We start from the raw sequence: 17,316 nt of genomic DNA, 5'->3' as shown, positions 1-17,316 counted from the left end.
CAAGGATAAAAGCTTCTGGTCATGGGGTGCACAAGCTAACAACAAGGCCACCAGCACCCTAAGGGCCTGATTTACTAAAGGTTTGCGTGTATTAAAACGTGTGCACACTTGATACCACCAGCAAAAAATGTGCTATCTGATTTACTAACAGCGTGCAGTGAGCATTGCGTCTTTCATATGAGCAAAACAACATGTATTGTCCAAATAGTACGTTTGCCTTAATCAATATGCAAAACGAGGCGTTTCTGCCTCAGCGTGCAAAATACTGGGAGGAGAAAATACAAAGAAGTTAAGTTAGTACACGCAATGCGATTTACCAAGCCAGGCAAAAATTGCGGTGGTTGTGACGGTGTCTGAATTTAACACCTTTTAAAAGAACGTGCTAATCCAAGAGCCCCAGTGTTATGCACTGCAGGCTGCAGTTAGGAGGAGACATAGGCACAATAAAAGACGTGTTAACATGTAGAATTTCAACATTGACACTAATGTCGTCCTATTTCCCTCTTCTCGCCAACATTACATTTTAAACTGGGCATTTCATTTTCTCGGGTTACGCGTCTCTGGTGCGCTCTTCACTCTACAGCCCCCCCCCCTCCTTTTGTTATATTCAGATTTATCTGCTATTACTTGAAAATACTGGACGTTCATTTGCCTCTAACTAATATCTATTTAGTAAATCACCCGCAAAACGCCCACAAGCCAAACGTGCAAACTTTTGCAATGAGCACGCAATTTAGTACTCTTTAATTGAGATCTTAGTAAATCTGGCTTTAAGTGTACTAATTTTGAACCCTTTCAAGTTTAAATAACATACTTAATAATGCTGGTTGATAACAGACAGCCTTAAACAGGTGTGTAATGGTCAAGGCTGATCTAATACATGATACTGAATTTCCCTCGGGATCAATAAAGTATCTATCTATCTATCTATCTATCTATCTATCTATCTATCTATCTATCTATCTATCTATCTATCTATCTATCTATCTATCTATCTATCTATCTATCTATCTATCTATCTATCTATCTATCTATCTATCTATCTATCTATCTATCTATCTATCTATCTACATAATAAAACTGATAGGCCTAAAACATTTAACTGATCAACCACGCCAATAACTTTATAAAACTGGGTTAAGCTGGTACATAAGAAAGAAAAGTTAAGATAGTTACTCTACTTTTTGTTTTCTCAGAGAAAGAGCAGACAATAATAAACATGAATGTTTTATAATCTGATACAAATATGGCAAGGGGCAAAAGTATGAAACTAAAGCAGAGCAAAATCTAAATTTCTGCTTTCGTAATGTATTGTGTCTTCTTAAAATATACACAGATACTTAAACAACCAATATGATGACACAAGATAAGATATTTATTAAATTAAAATTTAAAAAATGACCCCCTACATCATTAGACATTACGGATATGTTGAAGTGCTGACTTCTCTGACAACAATGAAGCAGCCAGTATGACCTCATTCTAAGTTTAGATTCTGATAAATATTAGAGATGCTTTTGAAAAATGGAGAGAGGTTAGACAGCAGAAAGGTTTCAAGAGATCTGGCTAAACACTGAAGCTTCAGTGTTCGCAACATGGCAACCATCATGAACAACGACTCTAGGGAGGAGTGGGCGTGGGGAGACAGCTCTCTGCAATACTTTGAACTTGACCACTATTAGGTTTGGGGTGGTTTGTTAATAGCAATAGAACAGACAGGACTATTACAATTAACTTTGAACGTCTCCAGTTGTTAGCTACAGCTAAAATAATTATATTTTCTTTGAAAAGTATTTCAAGCAGGAAAGCATAATTTGGTTTAAGAATCTAATTTTGAAGTGTCTTCTGGCTAAGATAGGCAGCAGCACAATCAACAAGTTTCAGACGTACAATACACACACAAAATAACATTACAAACACCAGTCCTGAGTTTACAAGCAGAAAGCCATTAGTCAACCTGTTGCAGCTTCCTTCGTTATCGTCAAACTGATTTCAAATGATTTAAAGTGATCAGCTTCCTCAGACCCAAATCTATCTACAAGTCCATGAAAATCTCTTTCTCCAATTTAAGACACACTTTGGGGACCGAATAGCAAAAAGTCTCTCCAACTGAATCGGCAAACCAGTGGTACACATTTTGGGAAGTTTCTGACATTGTCTGGAATAATTGGTGTTTGTGTGAGTTGGTGTGAGTTGGCTTAATAAAAAAATAATTAAGTTCCATAAAAAAGAATATTTCTGAAGGTTTCTCTAATGAGAGACCTTCAGAAATATTCTTTTGAGAGAAGAGATATTGACATGCTTCTTTTTTACATGCATGGAAGGGCAAGGCATACTACTCTCTAATTTGAACCAGGGTCACATTTCTTTGCAACACCTAATCATTTAATGTTGGTCCTAGCAGCTCATGTGTTAAAACCAGTGTCAAAAATAGTTTGTTAAAGTGCGGTGTCAAAAAACAAGCAAACACCTACAGTATGTATTGAAGATGTTCCAGCTGATTTTTGAGAGGTGCCAGATAGAGTAGCAGCCATGTTATTCACCCCATGCACCGGGACTACAGTCCTTGAAAATGAAAAGCAAACTTTACGACTACCCTGTTCCAATCCTTACCGTAATGGCGGGTCCAGCAAAGGCTAGGCTAAGGAGCATCAGCAGGGGGATGACCTCATGGTTTGGGTCAATGTAGGGCAGGCTCAGGCTGCGGTCATGGCAGTTGAAGCCTGACTTCACAGGCTTAAACAAGTCTGTCCACTCCAGGAAGTACAGGCTGACCACAGATGATACCAGAATCGGCAGCTGTTGATGGACATGACAGAGAAAACAGAATGACAAAGTTATCAATTGGTTCAAAGTCATAAACAGCTGCAGCAGGAGGAACTTTAACAGATTGCCAATGAATAAATAAATAGATAAACAGGCAGTGAGTGTTGCAAATGTCCCCATAAACGTATGGTTCAGTGATCATGTTAATTTGATTTGATAATGAGGACCAAAGGAGGGCAAATTATTGGTATGACCAGAGGGGGGTGAGGATGGGGCTGAGGGTTATGGAAGAAGGCATGTGGAATGAATTGCACACTCTGAACACAACTCAAAATACAGAATGAGTTCTCCAGATACCAACAAAAGAAAATGAGAATCACCTAATTCTTGTTTTTATAGCCAGCTTGAGATCTAATAATCGTAAAAAACAATCACAACACAACAGCTCAATCCCTAGAATTAATATCTTAGAGTAATAAAGAAAGTATTTTTCTGTCAGTTTAATAAATGAAACTGCTTAAGCGGTTATGTAAATTTCTGCCTTAGCCTAGCTGAATGGCTCGCTGCAGTGATTTCACTACTGACCTTTCACAGTGTCATCGTAATGTACTAGGAGTTGGTGGCATTTTAGCAGTGGGTGTCCAATTATTTGCAGAGTAAGACAGAAGAACTCAGAAGTCCTGACTATCCTTTTTATCAAAGACGCTATCACAACCACTAATTTTCAGAATGTTTATCAATTGAAATACTCCAAGTAGTAAGGTGGAAAACTAACTCAAAGATGAGGCTTTCTTGGGGACTTTTGTTCCTTATTATACGTCACATTGTTCTACTTTGCTATCCACCACCAGAACTCACAGAATGTCAGATCTGCAAAGAAAATAACATATGACCTTAAAAAATTAATTAAAAGGATAACGATGACAAAAGAAATTAGGTTAAAACTGACAACTGTTTGATGACCTCCCATTACAAAAACCCCCACAATGAGTAGGGATATGGAATGAAATCCCCAACTGGGTCAAGTAAGGCAGACCTACAATAACAATAAAGGATTGAACTGTATATCTCTTGAAAAAACATGATAACTTGCATATGCTCCTCAATATTTCTTATTGAGACTTAAAGGGATACTTCACCCATTTGTATAAAGCTTTTTATCATGAGAAACCTGGTGGTATTTTTGCATGGTGGTGCATCCCGCTCTAAAGACAGGAAAGCTCCACATTTCTTGTCTGAAAAGGAGCCTCCGATGATGCAAAAATGTTGTGGTTTTGGTGCTGATGCGAGTGGCCAAATATCCAGCAGTTCCATCTCTGTTGTACTTGCTTTAGTATGGACAACACCCACCACCCTCTACACAGCACCTTCACCAGGCAGAGGAGCATGTTCAGCGGCAGTTTACTGTCACAATTGTTTTCCACAGACAGACTCAAGAACTATTTTGTTCCCCTGGACATAAGACTGTACAACATCTCACTGTCACAGCAAGGGAAAAACACATAGTGACTCCTGGACTAATCTTTCATATTTCTTTTTTCTCACTTCTCATCTGCACTGTCCAAAGAGTATATCTGACAATCACTTCCCTTTTGAACTTTATTGTTTCGACACTTATGCTCATGTGATATCATTTTACTTTTTACTCTTCGACTTTAATTATGTCTGTTTTTACCTTATTCTTTGGACACTTCATTCTAATCTGTCATCACTTTATTTTCGCACCTTTAATGTTTGGACACTTTTAATGACAATCACTTCAATTTGCATTTTTAATTTGCACCCGTAATGTCTGCATTGACTGTTTTTTTTAACACCTTCTGCACTATCCCCACCTCAATCACCACTTTACATACATAAACAGCACATACTTTCAGAAGGTCAACACTCTTCATTTGATATGCACAAGCCTAATTACAACTGTTCTGAGGTTCCTCAACTGTTGAGAGGCCTCTTTAAAATGGCACATATATTTTCTTTCCTGCTGTAGTTATGTACATTTCTAGTACTGGTATTAGTATTAGTATTGGTCTATTTTATTTGCACAGGTTTAATTTGTAATTTGTTCATTCTTAGTCATATAGGGGGCCTTTTAAATGTTGTTTTGGGTTTATTATATACAGAAGGGATGGGGGACAGCGGTTTACTATTAATTGTAACTACTACAGTCTTGTGTCCTGCATGTCTTGTATGATGCTATGTCTGTCTGTCTGTCCGTCCGTCCGTCCGTCCAAAATCGTAGGGTGTTGTGGTTAGAGGGGGTGAAGCTACATTGCTAGACAACACACAGATCAGTTGGTGGGACCTCACTGCCAGAATCTAAAAGCAATATCTGCCATCTTGCTAGGAAGCTATGCTAACAGGCTCTGTGGAGAAAGCTGGTAAGGAAGGATACTTTTAACCTAATATGGATGAACAGGATTTTGAAGGTCTTGGGATCGAATCGGATGTTCTTGGCTATCTCTATGAGCCACAATATAGCGACAAGTGGTCAAGGCTGATGGAGGAATGGGAAGCGGCTGCTGCCAACAGGCAGGACTTGTGTCTGCAGCGACCAAGGCACAAGGCATGCCTGTTGGTGGTGAGGATGAGGAGGCCGGGCCGGTGGTGTTGGTGCTCTCACTGTTTGCCACTGAACACAGACATGGAGTCCTTTTGCTGCCAAACAGCCGTATCTGTTGCAGACATAGACTGTAAATAGAGCACCGTAGCTTCAGTGGCGGTGGCCTGCTGTGCTATGCATTCTGCGAGTTGTTGTCTTTCATCCACATGAGCCAAAAAGACACTTTCTGCCTTTTCTCTGTCAAGAAGGCACCAACTTCAACATTTATTTCACATAACTATATATGATTGATTTTTTAACAGGTGAAGTATCCCTTTAAGACATCGATGACTCCATATCAACCAGCAACACTGCTCTTCTGTTGTCAAAATTCCCTCACTAATTTTTTTTTTTAAAGCTCCCCCCAGGCTCTGTGGCGTCCTCATAAAGAGTAACAGGAACAAGTGAAGTGCATGTGTAGGCAGAAAGCTGATTGTAATTGAAGGCAGTAAAGGTTCCACAGAGGACTGCAGTCAGATGCGCCAGTGGGAGCTGAATGTGGCCTGCAGCTTTCCCTGGCTTTTTCATGCAGCTTAATACCCTGATTCACTGGTACACAGTGGCAGGCTTGCTGCTCGCTCAGCTAATGCTAAGTAGAGCAGCGTGACAGAGAAGGGCCCTACTAGGAGCCCAATACATGTGGATGTCTTCAAGTTAGCACTCTCCTGCTGGGAGCTGAGCCACTTATACACACGTACAACCACACAGAGGGCCTCTGTTTGCAGACTTCCTCCCTTTTGTTGTTCCTGCCAGGGGTTACTTACTACAACACTACTTTTCTTGTCTTGCCCAGGGGGACATTCATTTTCCTGCATTCTCAATAGTTTTTATGCACCAATTTGTGCATTTTCTGAAATCAATCATGATCCAATAGTTTTATTAATGTTTTAAGTTAATCATGGTATTGTTCATCAGACACATGTTCAGACAAGAATGCTACTTTAAACACATGGACTGGAGAATTGCAATGTTTCAGGTCGGGATCATTTTAATGACAGACACAATCACAATTGCCTGAACGCACACTGAGTGCTGATGCAGTAAGCTGCACAGAAAAAAATTGCTAAACGGTTGCTCCATGCATGCAAGACAACAGAACTCCCGTTTTAAAAAGTGTATTGAATATCCTGGACCAGTGTGTGGGGAGATTTCTTATGAAGATGCAGCAAACCCAAGAGAGCCCTGAATCACATCAAGTAGCTGCACAAAAGAGGAAAACACATTTGCAGTTGTTTGCTTTGCATCCAAAAACGTAACAGCAGACATTACTCTCTTTCTATCTCACTCTCTTTCTCTCTCTGGTCCACTGGTGAGAATAAAGTCAATTGTAGGTAATTTTATTTTTCCAGAGACCTCCCAAAATGTGGGGGGTTTAATTGCCAATCGAGGGGTCTAAGACTCTCCTCGACCCCTGTATTTCGCATCCAGGTCAGGCCAGCTGACAGTACATAAACAATCACAGACGGTCTTAATTCAACAAAATCAGCATCTGGGTTTAGAAGTGATTCAAACAAATTCATTCATTACTCAAGCAGAGCGATTCAGATCTATCCTGACTTAGGGTTGCGTGACTATGCCCTCCACTTTATCCAGCTTTGTTCCTTTAAAGTATGTTTGGGTTTGTGGTTAAAATAAGGCTTATATTTGTGATTTTTTTTTTTTGCCTTCATGCTGTTTCATCTGCATTGTCAATGTATAATGAAAACTGATGTTACTAAAATGCAGTTTTCATTTTCAAAGATTAGGGGAAAGTTTGTTCCCATCTGAATTACTGTTTGCCGCAGATTTAAACAAGTGTTTGATTTGGAAAGATTTTTATTTCAAGTGTTTAGAATCATCATTTTTGATATTTGCCTCTGACATTGGTGAACAATGACATCGCTTCTGCGTTGAGAAAGGTAGGGATTAAAATAACAAAATATCTCAGAATCTCATCTTTAACCAACCCATTCTCACAAACTGCTTACATTTAAAATCAGTCAAAACTGCTAAAGAAAGACTGGAAAAGATATCTGAAGCCTGGGCCGAATGTTGAAGTCAAAATGAACAATTATTGGACGTGTGTTGGACACCCTAAACAGCTGCTGGAGGACAATATTGGAGAAAGTAAAAAAATATTTATTCTATTTCTATCATTCATCTAAATACTCTACTAATAAAACTTCCTTGTGCAGGTCTTTTGTATCTTGAATTGAGAACTTAATGCATGACAGCATTTTTATGCAGGAATTATATTGGTGTGGGTTCTTTATGGAAAACAGTTCATGCAACGCCCCCCCATTGCTGCACACTGTCCCCCTCCCCCTCTCTTAGGTCTGTTTCCTGGCATACTGTCAGCCTCCCTCACCTCTCGTCCAGCATCTCAGCTTGTGGAAATGAGAAATATAGGTCAGTGGCATCAGCATCAGCACCCGCACTGCTCATGTTCTGCAGATGAATCCGCTCTTAGAGGAATACTCACAATACTTCAAAGTAGATTTCTGCAGGATATTTTATGTCATATCCTGTTATTTTTAAAGTGTGGTGTGATTCAAGCAGGCAATTATCAGTTGATCTTATTTGAAATACTTCAATCTCCCCACACATTTTTGTCATTCCTTTAATTTGTTTTTGAGAAAAAAGTAATTTAATGGCAAATTACCAGTGTACAGAAAGCAATTAATTCACAATCTTAGCAAAGTTGCATGCAGTGCAGTGCAGAAGATAACAACAATAGACTTAAATATAAAAAATATTTATATTATTTAAATATTTCCCACAGACAAAATACTGTAGTTTCATGTGCTAATAATGGCAATGCCTACTCAGTGTGACATCAGTCAGTTCATCAGACTGTCTTTCCAACACTTACAAAGAATGAATCAGTTAATGCTTGAAAAATTGGGGGGTTAGGTATGAATAGTTGGTCCCTAAAAGCAAGATTATTAGAATGAGGTAACGTACAGTGGAGTACTGTTCCCACCTGGCCTGCTATCTATAAGTATCTAAACATTTCTATGACAATAAGACCTCCCTAACAGGTTGAATTGCTGTTTTAGTTTCAAAACGCTTAATTGTTACCTATAAGCTGATAGCTGCCACACTACCTCAACAAATAGGAGCCCTTTACACTGAGACACTTGGGAGCTGATGGCCTCGTTAGGAAATTGTGGGTTGCTTTTGAGTTAGAACAACGGATATAGAAAGCTTTTTAGAAGATGATGCACACACCCACATTCGATTGCTGATTGGGTCTCTTCTGTGATGATGTATCCTTCCATGATTTGCCACACAATTATTATATCACCCTTTTCCGGAAGACAACTATTATCATTAGTCTTGGCAAGTAGCTGTTTTTTTTTCAACATGAAAAATCACAGCATTTGCATTTCATAATGACACATTTACATGCTATGGAGAGAATTTAATTGATTCGGTTTCTCTGGGCTATATGGAGTGATGCTTTTATTGTGACAAAACCTGTGTCTATTTTGAGTGTTTAAACCAGCACACAGATATCCAGAGAATGTAAAGAGTCATTGGTTTTGTTTGAGGCATGTTTGAATGGACAAAGTTTAGTTTGTGCCTATTATCTGTCACTAACAATCGAGAAACAAGATGTTCTAAAAAAACTGCAAAGAAATGAAAAGTTGTCATTAAAAGAATTGAGAATGCTGTGGTCATATTAATTAATGTACCACAGAGTTGCAGTATGAGTTTATAAAGAATGTCAGTGCAAATGGATGAACAAATTTCATGTCCCTCAGTGGACAAACAGTTAAACCCCATGACCTGTGCTATACTGTACCTGCAGGACAAACATTACACTTCACATTTTCATTCACCTTGAAACTATCTCTGCAGTGCAGTTGGAAGTGGGTTTTGATTTTCTACACCTTCTTCTTTGGGTGTTTAAATTTGGATAACTCTACAGCTTTCTGCCATGCAACACTCCTCTGAAAGTTTCCCTGACAATAATCCTTCTACAGGCTCCCAAGTGTTCCTGGCGGGCCCTTAGTGATTACAGAGATGAGAGAACAGGAAAGAGACAGTGCAGTTTGAATTATAGATGTGTAAAATGGAAAGCAGGCTCTAGTGGGCTTTAGCTGGCAGTTATTTTTGGTAAGTGTTGGGCCAACTGAAAAGACAGGAAGTTTTCCCAATGACAGCGTCCAAATGGTAATAACTCAAATCTCTCATTCTGAAATGCACTGCTTTATGGAGTGCACTTTGTCAACACAGGAAAAACAATGAATCAACAAAGTAATTGTTATTATTTATTACAGCCATCTTGGCATGTTGAAATTCTGATTGTATAGCACAGCCTCCTAAAAGAGCCTTATGTGTTCCACTCAAATTACATAAACAGACGTACTTTGTGGTGGAACATACATAAGTCTGAACAGATGATCGTCCTACTGCTGGAAACAGATCCCTGCTGCAGACAGCTGCCATCTGTAACAAAGCCTCTGTCAGGATAGGCAAGAAGGAGCACTATCATAAACTACCACAGTCATTTTGTACAATATCTAAATAAAACTGAAAAAAATAAATAAATAAATAAACCAAACAAACCAGAAACACAAAAACTGGTGGCAAGTCGTTGCATTTGTATGTTCCAATTCATGCCACCATAAGCAAGTAGCAAAGCTGGCTACTTAGCACATGAGCTATGACGAACAATCAGGTGGTCTCCAGTTAAGAAGGAGAGCAAAGCCGTAGAATTCTTCTGTCTGAAATGTAAAGAAGACCAAGTGTAACATATGACTTAAGAGTCAAGAGCAAGTTCGTCAAATGTGAACTTATGGGACTTTTGATCTGGTAGGTGTCACACTTTAGCGTCAGTCTCTCATAACAAAATAAACTCCCTCCCAGAGCTAAAAAAACAACAAACCAGATAGAGTTTGACTTCACTTTTCTCCATAATAGTAAGTGGTAGTTACATGTCAGTCAGTAACTTGCCCAATATAGTTACTAGTTTTTCAATGGAACTCATGGTTCTGATTTAAACACAATACAGATAACCAGTCGTCTCTCGCTGTACTGTTGAAGACAGCATGGTCACTGTTGGAGTTGGAGATGACAAGAGAAACAAAAGAAACAAGTTCAACTGAACTGAGAAAATCTGCATGTTTCACTCCTTTCATATTTTGAATACTGCCATTTGTTAAGTGAAGGATTGTTGTGCAATGACACATATACACCGAAAAAGCCATCAGTGCTGAAAGACATGATTAAGTCTGAAATTGAATTAAATGTTGTCCTATAATATGATAAAATGTTCAATGAAATTGTGGATTGAGTTATTCTTAACTATCCCTGTTTCAATAACTGGTCAACTGTGTGACTGACCGGCTTATCAGCAATCTTAATGATTATAGTGACAGTGATGAGGGAATCTACTGATCGTTCACATTGTGCAGTCAGAGTGAAGGAAAGGCAGAGAAGTAAATCACAGAGCAGAATGACTTTGTGATTCTTACGCTCTCTTTCTCTGAGAAGCTTCTCCTCTGGGGAGAGTTCAGCTCAGCAGAGATGCTCCATTGCCCTACATCCTCTAACTCTCACAGCCAACCTCCTCTCTATGTCTCATTCTCTTTGTCTCGCATTCATTCCCCCCTCCTTTTTGTCACATGCAAAGAACCAATGTATGTCACATATTGTACTGTTCTATATCACAACTAGCCTTTTTTTCTTTACTTCTGACTTGATTTTTTTGTGATATCCTTCAACTTTCCTTCGGTTTGTCTGCCTGCCCTGGGATCATCCTATTTTTTTTTCCAATGTTGAAGATGTAATGCTGATTGTGTTAGATCAATACAAAAAACAGGGGAAAAATTGCAAAAGCTGGACTGTATTTTTCAAATCTTCTGCTTTGCTGCCTCCACATCACCGCTCACTGTAGCTTCAAATATTTATGCCAATGTTTCAAAAATAAATCTGATAATGAACCATTTTACACAGTTTCTGGATATGGCTAGTTTTTCCCCATCGTAGGAAGTTTTTCCTAACCACTGTTACTTTGCTAAATGTTGCTTAGAGCTCATGATGGATTAATGGTTTGGATCTTTGTAGACTTAACTATGACTAAGGTATTTTTCTTTCTTTTGCACATTGAGATAACAGTTGTTATGAATTGGCACTATTCTACTTTCGACCAGGGGTACTGAAATACAAATCTTAAAGGGCCACAAAGATGTTTTTAATGACTCATAGGGCCATTTATTAAGGTCGGTCAGGCCACATACAATAATACCGTAAAATTCAAAACAAAATATCCTTTTCATCTCAAACAAAAAAACCCAAAAACAAACTAAAATAAAATGTAATTTCATTTTTTGCTGTTTTGTCATAGGTCATGATTTACTAAAGGTTTTAAAACGTGTGCAAACATGATACGACCCGCAAAAAATATGCTATTTGATCTACTAACATTGTGAAGTGAGGATTTCGTCTTTCATATGAGCAAAACAACACGTATTGTCCAAATAGTACAAGGACAATAAAACACGGTATGAAGATTGTTTTTCCGCAAACATATTAAAACGTTTTGAATGACAGAAAAATAAAACACAAATGGCATTTATTTTTAATTTCGATTCAATAATAGTTAACAAACCATGATTAAACTAATAACTGAACATTCACAGCCTCTGCATTCAAAAGAATTTCAACATTGACACTTACGTTTTCCTATTTTCTTCTTCTCACCAAGATTACATTTTAAACTGGACATTTTCTTCTTCTTGCATTTCTGTCAAATCAGACACAGACACTATATCTATATTTCTGCTATGGTTTACATCCAACACGATGCAATACTTCTATTTTATATTCTGCTATAGTCTACTTTGCATACTGTGCAAAATATTTACACTTTATATTTTCTGCTGTAGTTTACATTTCATATGGTGCAATATTTATATTTTATATTTTTGCTATAGTTCACATTTCATACTGTGCAAATATGTTTTTGATATTTCTGCAATACCCATTCATAATTTATTATTCTGCTACCTTTAAACAAGTCCGATTTACTTTTTTATATTCTTCTTTTGTTGCCGTTCTTATTAGCTGTGAGCACTTTAAGGTGAAGGGAAATAATTTTGTTGTACAATTGTGTAATGACAATAAAGGCATTCTATTCCATCTATTCTATTCTAGTGCTGGACAGCTGTCTGGTCTGCAACAGTGGCCCGAGTAGCGCACCTGAGCGCCCGTGCCCCAGAGGACGCACAGCTCGCACCTGCTGTGCAATGTGTGATAATTCGTTAAAAAAATTGGAGGAAAGAAAAGAAAGGCTTTGTTTAATGCCGTGGTTTTCTGATAAGAAAAATGTTGTTTTTGTTAACTGCTATAACTCTAAAATACTGGAAGTTCATTTTCCTCTCCAACTTAAACCTATTTAGCGCTTGCAGTCATCTTGCTTTCCGTTCAAACTCTCTGTGACCTGAACCAGTAGAACATGCAAAAGCCTGACTTAAATACTACCCCCTCCAACCTCTTGGAGTGAACACACAATTTAGTACTTTTTAATTGGACTCTTAGTAAATCAGGCCCTTACAGCCAGCAAAATGTCAATATGAGAACTGCTCCAAAAACGAAAGTGAAAGTTAAAATTGTGCTTGCAGCAGTGAATGGCCCAGTATCAGGCCACATGTGGCCAGCGTGCCACCTATTGAGGACCACTGCTCTAGACCATTAACTCCCAATGTATGGCAATTAATTAATGAAACATACAGTATGTGATACTGTGAAAAGTCTGTTTCCCTTTCACAAAGTCTCTCTGTTTACCCACATACCTTACTGTCTGCACTCACAGTGGCTGCAAAACTGTTCTAGTTGGTTGAAGCTAAAAAAGGCTATGCAACCTGTAGCTTCAACCCGAAAGTGATACTAGCAGCAGAATATACAATTTTCATTTGCTGTATCTGACACATTCAGTGAACAGTTGAAGTCCCATATACTTCATCAGCCACTGTCTGAACAAAAGGCTCCTGATTCAAAACCTTACCGTTGTTCTGCTCTCTGTTAAAGACTAATGAAAGCCTAGAGCTGACCTTTTCAAGAAGAACAGCAGACTCTTTATTCTTGTCAAGGCAAATGGATATCCATGCCTTTATTTAAGCATGGGATTTCATCTTTGTATTTTCTCAAATTTTAAATCTTTTCAGCCTTCGTCGTGCTAGCATTTGTTCCACTTTGGAGGAAAATCAGCCTGGGGCTCCACTAACTGCACTTCACCACAAAGTCCACATGAAAAGTAAAGCTGTCAGAAAGTATTGGGGAACAGATCATATCTGTAGTTTCTCTTTACACCAGGGAACTAACATCTGTGACATAATTGATTACCAATGATGGCATTGCCATAATTTCATTGCGGTCTTTTACATTACTTAATTTTATTCTTTCTATTATACGTAGTCAAGTTTAAGTAATAGAGAAGCATACCCTTTAAGTACTGGGAGGAACCCAGTTAATCTAGCTACAAAACATTATAAAATGTGCCTCATATCACAAACCACATGACTTTATCAGTCAAACATGACCACCATTTCTTTTTATTGGAAAGTTTGATCATATGTCAAAAAAACCCACAGAGCAACATTACTTTTCATTTGGAGGGAATTCATATGGTCAATTGATGAATTTGCGAACAAAGTCCTAATTTCATTGTTGCTGATTTGTTCACTATGTGAAGGAGGAAACCATTTACACTGTATAACTAAGTTTGAATGATGTCATATTCAGGAATTCTGTGGCTGTAGTTAAAGGAATACTCTGTCAATTTCTAACAGCAAGGAGAAGATAAGATGTAACTCAACAGTATGTGTTGAGTTATTTCCCAAGTTTAATGTGTTGCAGTCTGTCAACTATAGAGCCATGATTTCTTTGTAAATAATCTGTTTTTGAAAAAAGGAAATATGACAAACAGTACCTGCTCATTGGTTAGGTGTGTCGATATATTATTTGTTATGAATTGGTGATAAACAAATAAATAATGATTGATTGATTTACAGCTAAATGTTTTTCCCAACAACTCTAGATGGCTGGGAAACTCAGGAAAGACAGCTTTAAACAAGAATAGTCCGACCAATTGAGCAAACTATGACTTATCCCGGCTTCAGTCTCTCTACTGAAGGGCAAACCGCTGGCTTCTAATTCTTCTAATTCCTTTGGACTGTACTTACTTCTCTAGTTTTCAGACAAAGCAAGCATTTTTTTTTCCTGACATGTCCCAATCACACACACATTCATATACTGATAGCAGAGGATGCTACTTAAAGTGCACCTTTAGTATTAACTTATTTCATTCAAACACATTCACAGCCTGCTGGCTATACCATCTGGAGCAACTTAGAGTTCAGTGTTTTGCCCAAGGGCACTACCACATGTGGACTGCAGGGGCTGGAATAACTAAACCTTCAGATGTTGTGAATGATTTTCTTTTGCATGATTCCCCACACATGAACCTGATTCCCTTAGTCATTCCTATCTTATACTTCTTTTTCTGAGGACCATTATAAAAAAATGTATGGCCGTATGGTGGTTTTAAGGGGAAGGTCACACAAATCAACTGTTAAGGAATAGGCTGGATGGATTTGTAGCGCAAGTAAAAAGAAGAGCATCACAAAAAAACAAAAAACATAACAAAACAAAAAAACATAACCATTAATGCATTATATATTTTTATCAAAGTTGACCAAGTCTGCCTTACCAACCTGTTTGTTTTTTGGTGATATAAAAATTAGGCTCAGATAAGAATCTTTACTGTCAACAACATATTTACTTTCTACAATATCAATTTTACATTCCATCCTTCAAAAAACCCAAACCTGTTTCTGTGAGAAAACAAAAACTCTATTCTCAAGGAAGAAACGTAGTAAACCGCTAAATAAAATCTTTCATTCAACCAGTGAGCTGTGAATACAGTTGGATACAGAGCAGAGGGGCTCACTCCTTATAAAAGGCTACGTTATATTTAGATCAGCCTTTTCCCCCTTGATCTTAAGCTATAAGCATAAAGAATTCATATGGCAGGTAAAGAGCAATAACTTATGCAGAGGTAAATCTCCCGGAGGGGGATGCATACAGCCTGATTGACAGACTCTTACCTCTGCCCCACATGTATTGTTGGACATGGCTGACAACAGTACAGATAAAATTATGCTGAACCACCTCATCAGCTTTTTGCAAACCAGCCACTGACAACACACTCAGGGAATGAGCCCGAGTCAGACTAATTATATGCACAAGTGTTGTAGTTCACTGAGTAGAATTTACTTTCAGCATTGACCTAGTTTAAACGCTTCCTGCTGTTCATAAAAATGGAGGGTAAAAAAAAAAGTCCTTTAGTGAACAGAATGCTTTAGCTATTTCAAAAGCTCAAGGCTGAATTTCTTTTTCAGGCATGTTAATTATAGCAAGAGTGCACTGGAATGAAAGGATTAGAAAAAATACAAGAACAAAATCAAGGGAATTCCCTGTCAAAGTCTCTACTGTAAAAGAGTCAATGAGCGTCATGATGTTGTAATCCCAGCAGCATCCAACATACAGTATACAGGCTACTTTATAATATATGATGCCGATTTGATTGAAGAGCCACAGGCCAGTGGTGAATTAGAGCGTGCATAAAGTGCACAGCAGGGGAACGAGTGACAGTCACCACAAGCTGCATGCAATCTGTGACTAAATCTTTGAAATCATCAGGCCATTTGAATTACTCCCTAAACAATTTAAAAACGATGTTTTAACAATATCTAAAAATAAATCAATTAATCACAAAAGAGTCTGGTTATCTGCCCCATTATAAAAGTATTCGTTGGGAATTCACGTATTCCCTATATTTAGAGTCCATGGTGGTTTACCTTTCTGTCCCCAGACTCGATTTTAAAGCTGCTCATCAGTGAAATGTCAGCTTTCTCTGTTATTTTTAGTGTGTGCAATATGCCTGTTTTCTCTAGAATAACATTATTTGCAATCCTGTTTTTTTCATCAGTGTATGTGGCATGATAATTCACGTGAACACAAAACAATATACAGAATGATGCAATGCAAAAAAAAAATGATAACAGGTGACTTCGTTTGACAGGTTAAAAAAATGCACATTTCATTCGCTGAAAACCGGGTATAATAATGTATGCATTCATTTGACCTACATATTAAAATTGTACCATTTAATCGTCATCTTCATAAAGGTTTAAGTGATGGTTAGTTATGCACGACCACATCATAATACTATGTTACCAGGAGCATAATACATCGGTTTCGTTTTGATGGGGATACCGAGCGGCTCTGTACATGCACATAAGGCATCAACACACCTCCACGAAGTAGAAACACGGCAGCAGGCTAACGCTGTCTTTGGTCAGGATCCCCTTGTCTCTCGCAGACATGGTCGGGCCTCAGAATATCCAAACAGATCCGAGATGTAATGAGGGAAGAATCGCTTGAGATCTCCAGGCGTCCTGCCGGGATCAGGAGCGCTCCATGCCGCTGTGTGGAGGAAGACGCGCAGGACAACAGCCGGGCAGTATCCTGCCCAGACTCCAGACACCGGGGCCACTACTGGTGAGAAACCCTGGGCTTGGTTCTGTGCATGTCTCCCGATGAGCTGTCAGGTGGAGAACCGAGACCCACCGACGGAGGGAGGAAGGAGGAGGGGAGTGAACGCAGGCGCACTGGGCAAGATGCATTTGACAGCATACGGCTTCTTCTGCTGACACGATGGATGGATGAGACTGGCTCTGTCAGCAAACATGTCAGCTTTACCAACAAGGAAAAAAAAGAAAAAAAAACGTTTAAATGTGTTTATATTTACATTTATGTATAAACACCATTTACATCAACATTGTGTATTTTTGCTGGTATCATAAGGCTTTTCTTGGTAATTGATGAGCTGCAGTGATTAGTCCAAAATCATAAAGGTTTCCTGCCTGAAACCAGCGCAATGAATCAAGGGCACATTT

General features: G+C 38.5%; 1 protein-coding gene across 1 annotated transcript in view; it reads right to left on the bottom strand.

The window, feature by feature from the left end:
* The window catches only part of plppr4b (phospholipid phosphatase related 4b), a 36,254-nt gene extending 19,349 nt beyond the window's left edge, over positions 1-16,905 (bottom strand). The window contains exons 1-2 of the mRNA XM_079361641.1: positions 16,672-16,905; positions 2,614-2,799 (exon numbers count right to left, since the gene is read on the bottom strand). Coding sequence (XP_079217767.1) covers positions 2,614-2,799; positions 16,672-16,743 — 258 coding nt within the window. The 5' untranslated portion in view covers positions 16,744-16,905. The remainder of the gene's footprint in view (positions 1-2,613; positions 2,800-16,671) is intronic.
* Between the last annotated feature and the right edge of the window lie 411 nt (positions 16,906-17,316).

Source organism: Symphodus melops, assembly GCF_947650265.1.
Source record: "Symphodus melops genome assembly, chromosome: 14".
Lineage (NCBI taxonomy): Eukaryota > Metazoa > Chordata > Actinopteri > Labriformes > Labridae > Symphodus > Symphodus melops.
This window is presented reverse-complemented; position numbering and strand designations above follow the sequence as displayed.